The sequence below is a fragment of the Zalophus californianus genome, chromosome 9, assembly GCF_009762305.2.
Source record: "Zalophus californianus isolate mZalCal1 chromosome 9, mZalCal1.pri.v2, whole genome shotgun sequence".
NCBI lineage: Eukaryota > Metazoa > Chordata > Mammalia > Carnivora > Otariidae > Zalophus > Zalophus californianus.
The window spans coordinates 20,402,839-20,422,760 of record NC_045603.1 but is presented as its reverse complement, the minus strand read 5'-3'; the positions used below and the strand labels follow the sequence as shown (position 1 = coordinate 20,422,760).

Genomic DNA, 19,922 nt, shown 5'->3' with positions numbered 1-19,922 from the left:
GCAATGTTCACAATAGCTAAACTGTGAAAAGAGCCAAGATGTCCATCAACAGGTGAATAAAGATGTGGTGTATATATATATATGTATATATATATATACATATATATATATATCAGCTATCAGAAAGGATGAATACTTACCATTTAAATTGACATGGATGGAAATGGAGGGTATTATGCTGAGTGTTAAGTCAATCAGAGGACAATTATATTGTTTCACTCATAGGTGGAATATAAGAAACAGTGCAGAGGATCATAGGGGAAGGGAGAGAAAACTGAATGGGAAGTCATCAGAGAGGGAGAAAAACCATGAGAGACTCTTAACTCTAGAAAACAAACTGAGGGTTGCTGGAGGGGAGGTGGATGGAGGGATGGGATAACTGGTGATGGGCATTAAGGAGGGCATGTGACGTGATGAGCATTGGGTGTTATATGCAACTGATGAATTATTGAACTCTACATCTGAAACTAATGAGTACTATATGTTGGCTAATTGAATTTAAATTTTAAAAAAAGAGCAGACTTTGAAGCTTGTATCAGTCATGATGCTATAAAGAAAACAGATATAACTCTAGGTACCTATTTCAAGTAGAAGGATACTTAATACAGGAAATAGGTGCTTGCAGAACTGGCAGAAAGGCTTCCAACGCTAAATTCAGGGAGATCCTCACTAGCTTTCAGCTTTGTTGTCTGAGAGCCAGAGAGTTACTGCCACCCAATTCAGAAGCCTGCAGGAAACCACTGACAACTTCAGATACCTTCACAGTCCCAAGGCAGGTGAAATGACAAGGAAAATATAGTGACTGAAAAAAAATTCAGATTTGAGAAGTCCCTTTGGGTGTTTTTAAAACCTAACTACAAATTCTTTGAAACTTTTTCCCTCAAGACATGTGATGTTATGTCCCTTCCCCTAGAAATAGAGTAGGCTCATGATGGCTTCAGCCAGCAGAATATAATGGAAATGAAGCTATCTAAGATTAGTGCATAAAAGTGCATAAAAGGCATTGAAGATTCCTGCCTTGCTTATGGAGAAGAGTCATTCTAGGAGCTCTGAGCTGCCATGTAAGAAGTCTGATTACTCCAGGCCACCATGCTGTATACAACATCAAGCCAAAGGGAGAGGTTTATGAGAGGAGACAGGAAGGTCAGAGAAGGCAATGAGACCATGGAAACAGAGGAAGAGAAGGAGATGTGATGATAAAAGTAGAGGTTGGGGTGATATGGGCCATGAGCCAAGGAATGCCAGCAGCCTCAAAAAGCTGGAAAAAAACAAAGAAGTAGATTGTCCCCTAGAGCCTCCAGAAAGAACACAGCCTGGCTGACCATTTTATTTTTTTAGATTTTTAAAAATTATTTATTTATTTTTAGAGAGAGAGAGAGAGAATGCATGGGCAAGTAGGGAAGGGAGCGGGGGGGAGGGGCAGCAGGAAAGGGAGGGAGAGAATCTTAAGCTGGCTCCACACTCAGTGCAGAGCCTGATGCAGGGCTTGATCTCACGATCCTGAGATCATGACCTGAGCCGGAATCAAGAGTTTGACGCTTAACTGACTGAGCAAGCCAGGCATCCCTGGCTGACCCATTTTAGACTTGAGGCCTCCAGAACATACATTGTTTTAAGGTATTATGTTTGTGGTAATATGTTGCACCAATAGCAAATTAACGCAATGCCTGACTCCGAGGACACCCTCAGTAAATATTTGTTAGTAAAGAAACAGATGAACTAGGCTATAAGCATCTCTTAAGAAACATGGAATTGTACTCCCACATAATTTTTAAAAAGTTATTTACTGCCCGAAATCCAAATATTAGGAGTTATGATATTTTCAGTTCCCCTAAACTCCTAAAGCCAGACTCAACGTAGGCAGGAATAAGTCAAATAGAAAAGTGCTGTGTTTTAAGAAATGATGATAGGTAAAATTTATTGAACACTTACTATGTGATTTATTTACTTTCTTTCACTTAATCCCCACAACAGCCCTATGAGGTACGTACTACTATCATCATGCCCAGAGGAGGCAAATAATTGGTCCAAGGTCTTGTAAGCTCATTAAGTGATGAAACAAGGATTAGAACCAGGCTGGCTGACTCCAAAATTCGAGTATGTAGTCTTCACTCTGTACTGCCTTGGTGTGGGAAGAGAACAGCTGTTTCCCTTGGTGAGCAACTGGTTAAGTTGCAGTGTCCATCTGCTTATGTTACCTCCTTATCACAATGGTTTTATAAAGGAAACAAAGATGAGTGTGGCAGACTGATTACAAAAACAGCTCTAATTCTCCACTCCTCCCTGTAGCTATGCCATTTACAATGGAAATTTGCAGCTCTTCTCATTAAGAGATGGCAACTATTTCCCCACCCCTTGAATATGGGCTGCTTTTGTGACTTGTTTTGCCCAGCAGAATATAGTGGAAATGATGGTGTGAGAGTCCTGAGCCTGGGCCTTGCACTCTTCCAGGCTCACTCAGGCCTCTAGCTGGCCACAAGGAAAGCCCAGGCTAGCCTGTTAGATGATGAGAGACCACAACAAAGCAGAACAAAGTCATCCAAGTCAAAGCCATGCTAGATTAGTCAGCTCCCGACCAAGCTATCAGCAGACCAGAGATGCTTGACAAGCTCAGCCAAGATCAGCCAAGACCAACCCAGAACAGTAGAATACCCAGCCAAATGTAGACCTGTTGCATGCCCCTATGGCTATTTTGTTGTTGTTGTTGTTGTTTGTTGTTGTTGTTGTTGTTTCCCTGAAGCTTTACTGTGGCAACAGACAACTGACATGGTTAACTTTCAGGCAAAGCAGAAAATATGGCAAATGAACTATGCCTGTATTAATCAGAATAATTCATCAGGAAAATTAATCTAGGCTGCAAGTGAGAGAAATCTGACCCAGACTTGCTTAAGCACACAAGGAATTTTTTGGATTATGTTATTAAAAAGAGCAAGGGTAGACACAGCTAGATCTAGATGCACCAAATTTGTCATTGTGAACTTGACTCCCTCTACCTTTCAGTTCTACCTTTGTCTGTCTTAGTTTCATACTCATGCATGCTTATCCCACATTGGATAAGATGGCCACCCACAGCTTTCAGCTTAAACTCTGTTGTATTCATCATTAAGTAGAAATAGGACTTCTGTTTCCCAATAATTCAAGTAACTGACTAGGATCACATGCCTACCCCTGTTTTTTCAAGGAGATACCCTGGGTCTAGGCTTCAGTCATGGATCCAACCTGGGAGAAAGGGGATGTGTTGGTATTGAAACCACACAGACTAAGAATAAACCAAAAGGGGTTCCCTAAAGGAAAACTGAAGTAGTGCTATCAAAAGAATGGACAGTAGATGAAAACAACATATGACTTCTTTACTCTTCAGTATTACTAGTGAATTAAGGAAAAAGAGAGTGAAGTGATGACTTCTTAGCATTGATTCTTCTGCAGAACAGTAAGTGGTTCACTCCTACCCATAAAAACTTTTCAACATTAATGTCAAAGTAGCTATTTCCATGTGCAATGCTTCCTCCACCCCACTCAGACAAATGGTCAAAAATCAGATTTTGATCACATCTGTCATGTAAGTAGATAAGATCAAGTGGCCATCCACATCAAAGGAAATGTTTGTGACAGCCATAGAAGCTATCAGGTATCTGAACTTGATCTCAAAGACTCTTGAAGTGTGCCCATAAGCTACCTGACCCATAAAATTGGTTCCAAGTCCTAACTGGAGAGGTAGCATAGTGCAGTGGCTAAGAGGACAGATTCTGGATAGTCTGTGTATGTTTGGGTCCCAGTTATGACCGCTTTATGACACTATGTGACTTGGGGGGAAGTTCCTTAGTCTTTCTGTGCCTGTTTTCCCCTCAGCATGTGGAGATTATAGAATTTACCTTGTAGGAAGAGAAAATGAGTCATTCTGTGCAAAGCACTTGGAACAGTATCTGGTATGTGCTAATAAGAGCTATAAAGTGTCAGCTATTAATCATCTGGAGGATGCATGTGGCAACCAGTCCTTTGAATGTCAGGTAAGAAAGTGTGGCACAATAAATCAAAGATGTGTCACCTTGTCTGAGTCACTTACTGTTTCTGAGATTATTTTGTTTCTTCATTTACACTATGATAGAAATTAGATCTACCCTGCTTACCTTATAGGGCTTGCCACAGGATCAGAGATGACGGGTTCTAACTTCTTTGAAAACTCTAAGTCCTTTATTAATACAGATCATTGCTATCCAGATGATCTGATTTGTGTGCTAGCAGGGAAGTTTTCCATTCCACACTGCTTGAGTAAGGAATCATTAGGAAAGAAAATCTGCTGCTGAAATAAAATAATGGATTCCCCAACCAAACCCAGGTCAAAAGTCATCAGGATTATTTTGTGATCTGAAACACCCACCACCACCTTGATACCTAGCATGAAATTAAGCTGATTGTAATGGAAACTATTAAATTTAGGGTCAGGACATCTGGATTCTAGTTCCCAGTTCTGCAGTTAACTTACTGTGTCATCTTGGGTGGTCATTGTATTTCTCTGGGGTGCTCCAGTCTGTAAAATGAGGAATGCTTGCAGTACTGTGACTGCATGGCTCTTCGGACAGAGGGTTCTGATCACTTGTAGGTAGAGTATTACCCATCACTTCAGCTAAATCACCACTGAATCTCTGGAAAATACATCTTTCCAGATGGCATTTTATCATAAATATATATTTGATTAAAAGAATACATCCAAGAGTATGTGTTGACACCACAATGACCACATGTATTTAAGCACAGATCATCTTATAAATCCTCCAGAAAAGGATGGCAGTCTTCCTTTCTTCTAACCTACAAAGCACCTGGCAATGTCCTCTTCCATGGACTCTCTTCCATTGTCCTTGCCTTGAGACTCTCAGGTCTTTCTAAGAGGGTGTTTCAGCAATTTCCTACTATAGTGTATAGGTCCTATGCAATCTGCTCCCCCACACCAACCCTGACTTCCTCTCCTCCTTATTCACTGTATACCAGACAAGCTGGGCTCCTGGCTAGTCCTGGACCAGACCAGAGCTTAATCCTGCTTCAGGGCCTTTGCACTTGCTGTCCTTCTGCCTGGAATTATCATCACCCAAATAGCCCCACGGCTCCCTCCCCCACTCCCTTCCTTCAGATTTCTGCTTCCCTAACCACTTTATATAACATAACAAACCCTCCCCACTTTGCTCTGGTGCTCCCTGAATTAGGTACCAGCTAAGCAGTAATAACCAAGAGATACAAAAATGAAGTGGCTCATATTAGATATATATTTATTTCCTTCTCACGCAACAGTCAAGAATTGAACAATCTAAAGCTGGGGGCTCTGCCATCTTCCACACTTGGCTTCCAAGGAGGGTTCAGTCCATGCCATTTACCAGCCAGTGGGAAAGAGAAAGAAAGGTTCCAAGGTAAGTGGCTTTATCCTTCAGCACATGACCTGCAAGTTACATGAAACACCTCCCCTCATAATCCATTGGCCTGACCTTGGTCACAATATATCCAGGTATAAAATGGAGGGGAGGAAATGTATGACCACATTACCAGCTAAAACTTGAGATAGGGATTCTTTTTCTAAAAGATAAAAAAGAGAACAAATTCTGTGAAACAATTAAGAGTTTTTGCCACACTCTCTCTCCACCTACTATATCTCCATAGCACTTATTGCGATCTAATGATCTGTAGATTTACATGTTTGTTTTTTATCTCCCCACACTAGAATATGAGCCCCATAAGGTTAGAGAAGTTTTTTACTGCTGCATCTTCAACCCTTAGATCAGTGCCTAACACACAGTAGGCACTCATAAAGACTAATTGAGTAAATGAATTTTTTTTCTGGTGTTTGGAGGCACTCATTTCTCTTTCTAATTCACTTTGGATCTCATAGATCTCCAAATTTTCTTGGTTTCTAGTATTGAGATTCTGGTCCAAATTCCTCTCAGCACTCTGAGGATTTAAGAGCAGCGTGTTGTCTTTCTAAATCCCATCTCAGGTAGCCATATTGTTCTCCAAAGGACTTTAGGTTTAGAAGGAGAAGAAGTTAAAAGGAACTACAATTTTTAGAAAATTAATTGGCTTTATTCTTGGAGCAGGTTTTTTTTTTTTTTTTTTAGGGAGAGGGGAGGGGCAGAGGGAGAGAGAGAACCCCAAGCAGGCTCCATGCCCAGCATGTAGCCCAACATGGGGCTTGGATCTCACAACCCTGAGATCATGACCTAAGCTGAACTCAAGAGTCGGATGCTTAACTGATTGAGCCACCAGATGCCCCTATTCCTGGAGCAGTTTTAAGTATAGGAAAAAAATGAACACAGAATTCCCATATACCCACTTTCCATCTCCATACAACTTTTCCCATTATGAATATCTTATATTAGTATGGTATATTTGTTGCAATGAATGTCTCAATATTGATACACCATTATTAACTAAAGTCTAAGTATACCTGAGGGTTCACTGTTTGTGTTGTATAGTTCTATGGGTATGTAGTCACCATTACATTATCATACAGAATAGTTTCATTGCCCTAAAAATCCTGTGTTTCATTGGTTTCATCTCTCCCTCTCTATCTTTCCCCAAGTCCTTGGCAACCACTTTTTTTTTTACTGTCTTTGTAATTTTGCATTTTCCAGAACATCACATACTTGGGAGTCATACAGTATGTTGCCTTTTCAAATTGGCTTCTTTCACTTAGCAATATGCATTTACATTCCTCCATGTTTTTTCATAACCTGATGGCTCATTTCTTTTTACTGATGAGTAATACCATATTATATGGATGTACCATGGTTTGTTTATCCATTCACCTAATGAAGGACATCTTAATTCTTCCAAGTTTTGGCAATTATGAATAAAGCTGCTATAAACATTCATGTGCTGATTTTTGTGTGGACATAAGTTTCAGTTCATTAGCTTACCTAAGGGAGTGATTGCTGGACCATATGATAAGCCTTTGTTTAGCTTTGTAAGAAATAGATAGTAGGTAATACAGAGGGCACCTGGCTGGCTGAGTCAGTAGAGCATGTGACTCCTGATCTTGGAGTTGTGAGTTCGAGCCCCATATTGGGTACAGAGATTACTTTAAATACATACATACATACATATCTCCAAAATGGCTGTCCCATTTTGCATTCCCACCAGCAATGAATGAGAGTTCCTATTGCTCCAGACCCTCACCAGCACTTGGTGTTGTCACTATTTTGGAATTTAGCCATTCTATAGGTATGTAGGAGTATCTCACTGTTACTTTATTTTGCAATTCTTTAATGACATATAACATTGAGCATCTTTCATATGTTTATTTGCCCTCTGTGTATCTCCTTTAGTGAGGTGTCTATTCAGTTCTTTTGCCTATTTCTTTTTAAGATTTTACTTATTTGACAGAGAGAGAGAGAGAGCGAGAGCAGGAACACAAGCAGGAGTGGGAGAAGGAGAAGCAGGCCCCCCACCGAACAGGGAGCCTGATGTGGGACTCGATCCCAGGACACTGGGATCATGAACTGAGCCGAAGGCAGACACTTAATGACTGAGCCACCCAGGCACCCCTCTTTTGCCCATTTTTTAATTGAGTTTTTTATTGTTGAATTTTAAAAGTTCTTTGCATATTTTGGGCACATGTCTTTATTCAGATATGTGTTTTGCAAATATTTTTTCCCATTCTGTGGCTTGTCTTTTCATCCTCTTCAGACACATGTTGAAGTGTATCTTTTAAAGTATTCTATCACGGATCAAAGAGTGGTATATGAAAAACTAAAAAGTGTCCTTTCCTCTGCCTTCTCTTACTAATATTGAAAACTTACCATTTTATATATGTAAGAAGTTCTGGAAGCAACTCTATTAATTCTTTGACTTCACATAATGCAACATTTAAATCATGAAAATGTACACTACTTCTTTTGACACAGGGTTAATTTTACAAAGTCACACAGCCGAGTAAACCTCCCAAGATTAGAACCCAAGTTTTCTGACTCCTGGTCTGATATTCTTTCCAATCCATCACACTGACTCCTATCATCAAGATTTTATATTTGACTTTTCGATTCTTACTTCTTACATAAATATTTGTGTTTAGAGGAAAGTTTAAGTTTCCAGCCTTGTTTATCAGCAACTCAAAAAATTTACATTAGTTGTGTAAATATTATTTTGGTTACAAGTGACAGGACCCAATTAAAATGGGCTTAGTCATGAAAGGGGAATTAATGAAGTAAGGTAACTAAAAAACCCAAGGACTGGATGGATCCAGTGGCTCAAAGTAGTTAATCCCAATCTCTTGATCTCTCTCTCCCTCTCCCTTCCCTCCCTATTTTTCTCTCAGCTCTATTTTCCTTTGCATAAACTTCATTTTCAGGTCAACTTCTCCTTGTAGTGATAACAATGGCCACCAATAGCTTCAAGGTCCTATTATCTTGGCACATCAAAAAAAAAAAAAAGGAAGCATTTCTTTCCCTAAAGCTCTACCCAAAGGTCCAGATAGGGCTCTTAGCCCAGTTTGGGACACATGTTCTTCTCTGAACCAATTAGTTAGCCAAAGAAATACAGCCTCAGACACAGGCCCTCCCTCGTACCTAACCTGAACCTCAGACATCAAGAGTGAGGTATGTGCCAATGTTCTAGATGTTTTAACATACATTAAATCAGTGATTCCCGAATTTAAGCCTGCATCAGAATCATCTGGCAGGCTTGTGAAAACACTCATTACCAGGGGCCCCACCTCCAGAGTTTCTGATTCAGTATGTTTGCAGTGGGACCTGAGAACTTGCATTTCTAACAAGTTCCCATAGGGTGCTGATGCTGCTGGTAGGGGGACCACACTTGGAAAACCAACTTACTAGGTTACTGATTCTTCATAACAACTCCATGAGGGGCACTTGAATTGTCTCAGTAAACTGAGACCCACACAGTAGTGGCAGAGCAAGGGATCCTGGGAGACCTGGCAGTGGAGTCCAAGCTCACCCCACCTCTCATTCAAAGAAGCAACTATGATGTAAAACAACCAAGACAAAAATCAATTTGATGCAATGGCATAACCCGAGGGGAGAGTAGGAAAATGGAAAAGGAGAAATATATCCAAATTATGAGACTCCTCATCCTTCCTAAAGAAGACATCAGTAATCTAGTTAAGGATAGAAATAAAGAGTAGAAATCATGAAAATAAGTATGTAAAAATATGTAGATGCTTAAATTGTTCAAAACACAGGTTAATTTAGGTTAACCTCTCATATCTTTTTTAAAAGATTTTTATTTATTTGTTTGAGAGAGAGAGAGAACAAGTCACCGGGAAGGGCGAAGGGAGAGGGAGAAGCACACTCCCCGCTGAGCAGGGAACCCGACATGGGACCTGATCCCAGGACCCCAGGATGACGACCCGAGCTGAAGGCAGATGCTTAACCAACTGAGCCTCCTCTTACAGCTTTTAAAAGAAAATAAGGAATTTAATGTTCATGACAGAAATGCAAATGGTGAGTGGAAATGAGGAAGAAACAAGCTGAACATAGAAGGCAATGGTGTGTACACGTGAGTGTACGCGTGCATATATATGCACGTGCATGTGTATGTGCACGTGTTTGTGTGTGTGTTTCAGAGGATGGGGGAGGGTATTACATATCTTTTCACACCAACTGAGAACCACACCAACGCCCCTATAAATAGCTGAGCCACTCACTGTATTCAACGAGAAAAGCAGCAGAAGCAACCTATTTGCCAGAGGTATGTTTAAAACCGAAGATAATAGCCTTCCACTTGGAAGAGTCTAATGCAGAGGCTGCAAACTGAAATGCCTACAGGGCCAGGTGGACACCTTAAACCAGTGTATGGGCCAGGGAAGGACAGCAGGGAATGGTAGGGACAGGGGAAAGGGTGCTGCCACTATTCAATTCCAGCTGACTGTTGCTTTTCTTTTTTTTTTTAGAGAGAGAGAGAGAGAGCACAAGTGTGGCAGGGGGTAGGGGGGAGGTTGGGTGTGGCAGGGGGAGGGTGGAGGTTGGGGCAGAGGAAGAGAGGGAATCTTAAGTAGGCTCCATGCTCAGCGGGGAGCCCAATGCGGGGCTCCATCTCAGGACCCAGAGATCATGACCTGAGGTGAAATCAAGAGTTAGACACACTTAACTGACAGCCACCCAGGGGCCTCGACTGTTGCTTTTCCAAATGTGGGTGAGTTCTGCGGAATTTTTTTTTTTAAGAGAAGCTGGAAATCTGGATTTCACCTGAAATCCCTAGGTTTTTGACAAATTAAAATATTTTAAGAATATTGTAAACAGGGGCGCCTAGGTGGCTCCGTCGGTTAAGCGTCTGCCTTCGGCTCAGGTCATGATCCCAGGGTCCTGGGATTGAGCCCCACATCAAGCTCCCTGCTCTGCAGAGTCTGCTTCTCCCCTTCCCTCTGCCCAACTGCCCCCTCACCCCCTGCTTGTGCTTTCTTTTTCTCTGAAATAAATAAATAAAATATTTAAAAAAAAAGAATATTGTAAACAAAACATACTACTAGGCTACACTGGGCTTGTCAAACCCATCAATCTGTAATTTCTGGTCTGATGTCTCTGATGCCTACGTTTTAAACAAGGGAAAGGAGAATAGAAGCTCAGTGCTCCCGTGCTAAAATGTGGTCACATAACTGAGAAAGATAACTATTAAAATAATAATAACTAATGTTTAAATGGCTGTTAGGTTATAGGAGACTTTGACCTGCTTTACAACAAAGGATCTCCTTACCGATCAGAAAGTAAAAAGGCAGATTGGACTACTATGCTTTTTTTAAAGATAAGGAAATTGAAGCTGAGTGGTTAAGTCACTAGTCAGTTATCAACTAAACATGGAAAATCCCAACTGTTCTGGATCTAACCTCCATGCTCTTGATGCCTCCTGATTTCCACACAACCGCGAACAGTACATAGTTCTCTCAAGAACAGAATGACTTCTGGATCAGCTTGCCCTGCTACTTACAGGTCACTAAGAGATCCTCCTTGGTCCACTCTTTCTTCTCTTTCATTTCACTCGCCTCTGTTCATTTGAGCCCTCACCTCCTTAGTCCCTTGTCGGGTCAAGATCATCTCTGATTTGACATATTGCACCCCTTGCGCCCCTTTCTAGACAAGACCATGACACCAGACAGACCCGCCCCCTCCCAGACCATCATATATAATACCTTAGGTAATCTTTCAGCAGCCTTGTATGACTGCTGTCCCCACTTTATAGATCAGGAAACTGAGGCTCTCCCCACCTCTCAGTTTCACCCTGTCCCTTATGTTTTCCATTAGCCCAAGGATGATAGGGATGATGCCAATGCCCAGTGCTACTTTGACAGGGTGTGGCTTAGAATGAGGAATTAAAAATACCAGATTTATACTCAACCATTTTGAACCTTTTCATACACTGTTCCCTTCATTTTATACTTTTCCCTTTACCTAGATAACATCATTCATGTCTGTGTTCCTCCTTTGCCTGGCTAACTTCTATTCATTTCCTGAGTCTCAGCTTAGATGTCACCTGTACCCAGAAGCCTTCTCTGGACTCCACTTCCATAAACTCATGTAATCATATAGTCCCATGGACTTGAAACTGCTGTGTGCTAGGCAATAAGGAAACGAAGATTAAAAGGTACAACTTCCAAGAATTCATGATCAAGCTTAAGAAGGAAGGAAGGAACTGTAAGTTTCCTGACTGGAATAAATGGATCAGGCAGAACAACAGTGGGGAAAAACAGAAGATGGCATGAGGTATTCAAGGTCTTGGCACAGAGAAAGGAAAGGACACAATTATCTGGGGGGTGATTTTAGTAACAGTTTGGGAATATTGCTTAGAGTGGAGGCTCTTACCTTAGGATGACTGTAGACTTCTAATTTTCTGAAATCATCTACGCAGTTTAGTGTGAATGACTTTATTTGCTCTTTTCTGAGGAGAAGGTCTACAGCTTTCACTGACTTCCTTAAGAGATCTGTGATGCATTAAGGTGAAGAACCACCTAAAGAAAAAAAAAAAACAGCTTACTGGAAACCAACCAAATATTGGGCACTTCTATATTTTATTATTAAAAAATCCATGAATGCTATGGAGCCATTAAAAATACTTACAATCCCATGATGACATAGAAAATACTGATGTCATAATGCCAATAATAATATGAAAGTGTTATACCTACTTCACCTCTTCACCCAATTTCCTCCAGAGTCCATGCATATTTTGCTTCCTTTCTTCAACACTGGGCTGTACTTATCAAGGTCACCAGTGACCTTCACCTTGTCAGATCCAGCAGCTCCTTTCCTAGCCTCAGCTTTCAGCATAGTTGACCACTGGTTCTTCTTCCATGCCAAGACTAGCCTGTATCTACCTCACTGGCTCTCTATCCCATTCTCCTTCCAGTCCACTGCTAAATGTTGGAGCACTCCAAGGTCCAACTGGGTCTTCTCTTCTTCATCCTCCTTTTCATCACTCTCTCCCTAAATGATCTCAACCAGTTCCATGGCTTTAAATACCCAACATGGTTCAGCAGTGAAGAGTATTTAAGGCATGTAAGTCACACCTCCAGCCCTGACCTCTACACTGAGCTCTGGGCAGGAATGTATTCAGTTGTCTACTTAACATCTCTCCTTGTGTAAGCTGTAAGCATCATACTAAATATTTCCAAACAGAATTATATTAATATTATTATTGTGTGTCTTGTTCAGCTCACAGAACAGGGCATGGCCCATTGTAGATTCTCAAGAAATACTTGTTGAGTGAATAAGTGAAAAAAATATACATACAACCGTTGGTACAGTTATGTTTCACAACATAAGAGTGGTAGGAAAAACACCGAAATATTAACTGACTGCACATGAAATTGTAAGATTTTTTTCCCCTAAATCTCCTTTTCTATTTTTCAATTTTATTTGGACAGGTAGTGGTTAAGTGTATCAGACTTTCACGCTCGGAGACTTCTGCTAGACTGCCACTTACCGGCTGCACATCCCTGCTTTCTTCGTATGCCAAAGGGGTTTAAAAATATGCTCCTTATTTATGTTAACGTAGCGTTCACAATGAGTTTTACTATGAAATTATTAATGTAAAGAGCTTTGCAGAGTGCATAGCTGAAGGATAATGACTGTTAGCTGACAATGCTGACTGGCATGTTTTCTTTTATAATAAAAATACAGATTTTTCCTAGAAATCTTTCCTGAAACGAGAAAAAGAACTCCACGTCCGCACCTGCAGCAGCTCTCCGAGGCCCCACCGGGTTTCCAGGAGGCTGCGCCTGCTCTGTCACTTCTTCCGCCCACGTGATCCTTCCAGTCCCCTCCCCGTCTTCAATATGGCGGCACCCAGGGGCACAAGCCGCACGTGATGAAGTCCGAGCACCGGGCAATCGGAGAGTGCGTGCAAGTGTGTGAGCCAGTTTCCTTCTGTACCGTCTGTTGCATCCCTTCCACCCCCCAACTAGGTCCTCGCGGCCCCCTGCCTCTCTGCAGCCATGAAGACAAAGCCCGTTTCCCACAAGACCGAAAACACGTACCGGGTGAGCAAAGGAACTTGGGCCCAGAACAGTGGTGTGGGTCCCTGCTGCCTCAGCCTTGCTACTGGGTCTGAGCGGGACTCCCGGGGCTGTAGTGTTCTGGGCTGAGCGTGAGTCCCTTATATGGCAAAGAAGGGAGACTTTCCGGGTGTAGTAAACATGAGGTGGGGAAAGACGTCTGGATAGCCGACTTCGCCCGTGGTTTGTGGGGCCTGACTTGCCTGGGAATTCCCTTAGCCCAGAGTGAGATTCATGATCATAGACTAGCTGCTTAGGAGATGTTTCTCTACTGCTCTTTTATCCATAAAGATCAAATTGGGCGAGCCGGCGGGAGGAGGTGAGTGATTTCCAGCTAATGGCCGTGACATCACTTTTTGTTTGTTCCCTGAGAATTCCTTTGTTACGGTACAACCGTTTGTCTGTGTTTTCAAAACACTATTGTTGCAGCGACTTAACCAGATCCCTCTGCTTGTAGCGGGTCATGAAATCTAACATCTGGTGAAGCCACATCGCCAACTTTCACCTGGTCCACCACAATCTAGCATGGAAATTTTATTTGAAATGACACAACTGAACTTCTGCAAATACATTCATGGAAGTATTTAATTATTTTCATAAAGTAGTGCAGCGCGTCTAAGACTGTCTTTGAGTTTGTTTTTACACTTTTGTAATTCATCAGTGATGTCTACTTCTAGTTACAAAACACAATTATATATTTTATGATTGATTGAAAATACAAGTCTGAAATTGCAAGCAAAGCATACCGTTATTTTTAATGATAGTACGGGAGGAAGCTTATTGAAACTTTAAACTTTCTGTTTTCACAAGGAAATTGTCAACATGTGATTATTATACAGCATTCAAAACAGGGATTCAAGATGTGATAAGTATTAAATGATGATTGTATATTAAATATCCCCCAACAGTTCCTTACATTTGCTGAACGACTGGGGAATGTGAATATTGATATTATTCACCGGATTGATAGAACTGCAAGCTATGATGAGGTAAGAGAACATTATCGAATCTTCAAGTATTCATAGTTGATTTTTTAGTCTCTCCTCTTAGTAGAAGTGAATTGTTTTTTAGGCCATTCCTTTATGAACATGAAATGCATTAGACCTGTGTGATCTTATACAGTAGCTACACACAGCAAATTAAATGTAAATTAAAGCAAAATAAAAATTCAAGGGCTCAATAGCCACATGTGGCTAGTTGCTACAATATTGGACAAGTGCAAATATGGAACATTTCCATCATTGTAGAAAGTTCTGTTGGGTAATGCTGTGTTAGACAGTTAACAAGACACTTAGCTGTCCTCTTGTGATTCTAGCCTCTCCCTTTCCCATGTGCATTCTCAGAGCTCTGCTGCAGATTCATACGCCTAAAGCTGCAATTTTAAAGAGACTTTGAGCACATCACTTTCCTGGGGCTTAGTTTCCTCCTTCATAAAAAAAAGGGGGCTAAACCACATAATTTTTTTCAGTTGTAAACATGCTCTTAGTCACATCTCTACTTAAAAATCTTGTTTTGCTACATGAAGTCATTGTTTCTCTGTTAGCCTTTTAAGGTCCTATATATCATGCCTTTAACTTAGGGATTCAACTTCAGTTCTTACAGTTCTTCACTTTGCTCTAGTCAGACTCTGCTCACTGTCTCTTTGGCTGCCTTATCTCCAGTTTGTTAATGTAGCGTGTTGACTGAGGTGATCTGGATAAGCGCTTAAGGCTTTGGCAACTCATACTGAAGGAGCCTAACCTAAATTCCTTGTGGGTATATGGTGGGGTGTTGAAAAGGTAATGTAGACAAGATGAAAGCTGAATTGAGTCTTGTTATTTGTATAGGTTTTAGCATGGCAAAGAAGACAGGAAATGCTGGTTCAGGCTGAGAGAGAAGCCTATATAAACAGAGGCTAGAAAATGCATGTCACATTCAAGAAACTGCAAAACATTTCAATGTGTTTATAATTGTATATGTCATGTTTATGTGTGTTGATGATAACTGGGGTAGTGGAGGGACATAGCTGGTGAGAGATAAAACTGAAGAAATAGTCAAGGAGCATAGAGGACTTCATATGTCAAGCTAAGTTTGCATTTTATCCTGAAGCTATGGGATGTCATTCTAGGATTGTAAGGATTGTAGGGCACTGAGTGACATGATCAGGTCTAAGTTTTAGATCTTTCTTGCTTTAATGTGGAAGAAAGAGCAGGATTGGAGTCAGGACAACCAGGTGTGAGGATATGGTAGTCATCTAAGTAGCAGTCAAGAGGGAGAGAAGGAAAGGATTCCCGAGATATTAAAAAAGTAGAATGGATAGGTCTTGTGACCCGCTGGTTATGAAAGGAGGAAGGGGGTTAAGGTTTTTGGTTCTAACAACTGGGTGGTTGAGAACATAACTTACCAAGATAGATTTGTAGGAAGAGAAGCACAGGGTTGGTTCCATTTGGGGCTTGTTAATGATATACCTACGGCCATCCAAACGATGGATCTGGAGAAGTACAGGTAACTTTGGAGGTGGAATTACAGATTTAGCATTCAGTATATGGTTTATGGGCCACAGGAGAGATAGATGGGTAAGAGATAGAATGTCGAGTTAGTAGAGAAGAGAGCCTAGGATAGGATCTTGGGCTGGATGGTCCACAACGGTCTCAATCACATTTGACTAGGGGCATGTTAGTCTTGGTTGTACTCGTGGTCTCTTATTCTCCAGTAGGCTTCTTTTCATGATGGCAGGTTCTTTTCGAGAGAGGGAAAGCAGAAGCTACAAAGCCTCTTAAAGCCTAACTTTGCCCGTTGCAAGATCATTTCCATTACACATTATGGTCAAAGGAAGTCAGAAAGCGAGGCCAGATTCAAGGAGTGAGGAAGTAGACTCCATCCCTTTGTGGTAGGGGCTGTGAATCACAGTGCAAAGGGAAAGTGACATATTTTGAGATTGTAGAAGATTTGGCATGCTGCTTGTGTGTGTACTAGTTTATATTCTCTCTCCATACACACACACAAATAGTTTATTGGTTTTACTTTTCCAAAGCACAAAGTAATATATACTGTGATAAGCTAAATAACATGACAACATATTGGTGAACTTAGAAAAACCTGTTATCTCACCCCTCCCATTCCTTATTGTCAAAGAAACTAATATTGACAATTTGGTATGTATGTATTCTGTACTTTTCTCTCATATAATATGTGCAAATGTATGTATTTATAAAAAATTGGTTCCTCCTGTGTACTTCACTACGTTTCTTGCTTTTATTACTGTGGGGGTTTATCATCAACATCCTTCTAATTCAATAGAGATATAACTATTTTTAATAGCCATGTAATATACCTTAGTATGTATGGGCCATAGGTTACATTAAACACTTTCCTATTGTTGGATATTTAGGGTGTTTGATATTTTTCCCCCACTACAGTAGAGCTGAATAAACATCTTTATACTGGTATGTTTGTAAGTTTTATAAGAAATATCTCTAAAATGGGAATTGGTGGGTCAGAGGACATACCTGGCTTTTTCTTTTCATCTTAATAATTGCCAGAGTACTTCCCCACAAGGTTATAATTCATATTTCTAAAAGCAGAATGACAACTGTTAAAAGTCAGCACATTTTTTTCCTGGGCCTAAAATTGTAGAAAACAGAAAAAAATTTTTCTCCTTAGTGTGACTATTACATAGGTTTTAGTGAATTATTTGCTGCAACCAAATCAATAAAATACTGTTTTTGTAAATCATGTGCCTATATTGTACAGCTGATTGCTTTTTAAGTGTGTTAGTTAATGCCCTTTAAAAGAAATGTTTTTAAACTCTTGACTCTTATCATTGTCTCAAGGTATATCATTATTCTTATTTACTTTGATCATAGTTTTTGAGTTGCCTAATTAATGGACTGCTTTAATCTTGGCAGGAAGTCGAAACCTACTTTTTTGAGGGTCTGCTGAAATGGAGAGAATTGAACCTTACAGAACACTTCGGTATATTCCATTTTGTTCCTATTTTATTCTCCCATCATTTGCATTTTATGTGTTCAAAACAACTAAATAGTGGTATGGTAGAAAAGCAGAACCTATTCTCGCTCTCTTCTTTTTTTTTTTACCCAGGCAAATTTTACAAAGAAGTTATTGACAAATGCCAATCCTTCAATCAGTTGGTCTATCATCAAAATGAGATAGTTCAGAGTCTGAAGACTCACCTGCAAATCAAGAACAGTTTTGCCTATCAGCCCCTTTTGGAGTAAGTAGTATGTTGAGAGAAAGCTCAATAACACTTCCCTGAATTTTAAGAAAGGTTGTGTTTTGGGGCACCCGGGTGGCTCAGTCGGTTAAGCTTCTGCCTTCAGCTCAGGATCCTGGGATCGAGCCCACGTCAGGCTTCCTGCTCAGCCAGGAGTCTGCTTCTCCCTCTGCTCCTGGCCCCACCTGTGCTCGCTCCCTTTCTCTCTCTCAAATAAATAAATAATCTTTAAAAAAAAAAGAGAAAGGTGTTTTAAAGGGCACTGGGATGGCTCAGTCAGTTAAGCAACTGCCTTTGGTGCAGGTCATGATCCCGGGGTCCTGGGATCGAATGCTGTGTTGGGCTCCCTGCTCGGTGGGGTGTCTGCTTTTCCCTCTCCCCCGTCCCTCCCCCACTTGTGCTCGCTCTCTCCCATGCTCTCTCTCTCTCTTTCTTAAATAAATAAATTATCTTTAAAAAAAGAAACTAATAAAGGTTGTGTTTTATAGCTACATTTGCCTTATATCTGGTGTTTGAATTTAAAAATAAGAATTTACCTTTTCTGCTAGATCAGAACATTAGTGCTTTGCCAAAAAGCAGAATCTTTGAGGTATCCTTTTTTTGCTTTTGTTTTATACATTTAAGAAAACCCTATTTTTCTTTCACACTACAGGAATGACTGAGCATAACTTGTGATGAAATGCACCTTCTTGCTCCAGCCTGATTTCTTTGCTAAACCCTTAAAATGTGAAAAATGTTACATATCTCTTAAGACTTAATTTGAAAGGTTTAATTAATCCTGTGATCACAGGCAATCTGCTGTCATTTGTGAAATAGATTTGCAGTCTTTGTTTTTTGATATGTATGTCTCAATCAGTTACTTCTACTTATTTTTAATCCAGTTTGGTTGTACAGTTGGCACGAGATCTGCAGACGGACTTCTATCCACATTTTCAGGAATTTTTCCTGACTATCACCTCACTCCTGGAGACTCAGGACACAGAGTTACTAGAATGGGCTTTCACCTCACTGTCCTATCTTTACAAGTACCTGTGGAGACTAATGGTGAAGGACATGTCCAATATATACAGGTGACCCTTTTCTCTCTCTAATACAGGTTTGGTTTAGGGGTTTTGTCGTTTTTAAATATGATTTTATCTTATTTACAATTCAGTGCTGTTTAGTAAATTTATAAAGTTGTGCAAATCATCACTATAATTAGTTTAAGAACATTTCCATCATCCCCAAAAGATTTCTCAAGTCTGTCTACAGTCAGTCCTTCTCCCCACTTGCATCAGTTTCGAGAGCAAAGGCAATATACACGTGTTAAATATTCAAGATTGCCTCTGTGAAAACAACTGTGTGCTTGTGCTTGAGGCTCCTAAATAGGACAGTCCTCCTCAGTAATGAAATTTTTTAGCGTTCGAGTTTCAAGTTTTTGTTTTTTGGTCAAGTGCAGTCTTTATCAATACTGACAACCAGAATTTCTCACTCCCACCCCATATTTAGTTAAAATATGCACAATACCCATCATGTATACCTGCTGACATGGCTGCCTAACTTGACATGTTTTTTTGATTGTTTTTTCCTTAGGTTCTGTCTGACTCCACACTGCGTTTCCAACTCAGTCTCTAATTATACGAAATTGGTTCTCCAGCCAAAGTGGTCCATAGTCTGTTCTATTAGTCTGTATTGACCTGATCTTCTCTTATCTCCAGCTACTAAAATCCTGCCTCTGGCCATCAAAACCAAGCTTGGTTTTCATAACCTCCACAGATATTTCTGGGCACCTTAGCTAAAAAGCTTTTTACTCTGAACCCCTCTGGCATTTTATACACTTACATCACACAACTTCTGTTACAATTGTTTGTTCGCAGTGTAATGATGTGTTTTACAAACCTGTGAACACTTCAAGAATCCAGTCTTAAATATGCATTTACCCAGCCCCTAACATATTAATTAAGCCCAAAGAGATACTCAGGGAACATTGTGAGCAAATGTGGACAGGGAAAAAGGATGAATTCCATAGTTCCTTTCTGTTTAAGAGAAGGATTGTTTATAATCAATTTCAGTCAGGGACTTGATCAAATTTTCCCCTTGGTTTACTGATTATTTCTACATACTTTAATTGTCACAGGAATATGAAGATTAACGCCCTCCTCCCAAATATAGGTGTGGGTGTGGGATAGAACTGTCGATTTTGTTTTTGTACCACCCCCCTTCACCCTACCCTTCATTGAACCA

The 19,922-nt window shown here is 40.5% G+C and overlaps 1 protein-coding gene and 1 long non-coding RNA gene across 6 annotated transcripts in view; one reads left to right on the top strand and one right to left on the bottom strand.

The window, feature by feature from the left end:
- Positions 1 to 5,239: 5,239 nt before the first annotated feature.
- On the bottom strand, positions 5,240 to 13,804 carry LOC113922611. Its single transcript, XR_003520002.1, has 3 exons — positions 13,469 to 13,804; positions 11,796 to 11,941; positions 5,240 to 5,334 (listed from the first exon to the last, which is right to left on the bottom strand). It is a non-coding gene; the product is annotated as an uncharacterized LOC113922611 (long non-coding RNA).
- The window catches only part of UTP20 (UTP20 small subunit processome component), a 101,143-nt gene continuing 94,456 nt past the window's right edge, over positions 13,236 to 19,922 (top strand). The window contains exons 1-6 of one of the 5 annotated variants that reach the window (XM_027594716.2): positions 13,236 to 13,471; positions 13,944 to 14,062; positions 14,395 to 14,475; positions 17,374 to 17,440; positions 17,567 to 17,699; positions 18,581 to 18,769. In XM_027594716.2, the coding sequence (XP_027450517.2) occupies positions 14,012 to 14,062; positions 14,395 to 14,475; positions 17,374 to 17,440; positions 17,567 to 17,699; positions 18,581 to 18,769 (521 nt within the window). In that variant the 5' untranslated portion in view covers positions 13,236 to 13,471; positions 13,944 to 14,011. Of the gene's footprint in view, positions 13,472 to 13,943; positions 14,064 to 14,394; positions 14,476 to 17,373; positions 17,441 to 17,566; positions 17,700 to 18,580; positions 18,770 to 19,922 lie in introns of those variants that run through there. The other 4 variants (XM_027594718.2, XM_027594717.2, XM_027594719.2 and 1 more) reach the window with 4 other exon arrangements.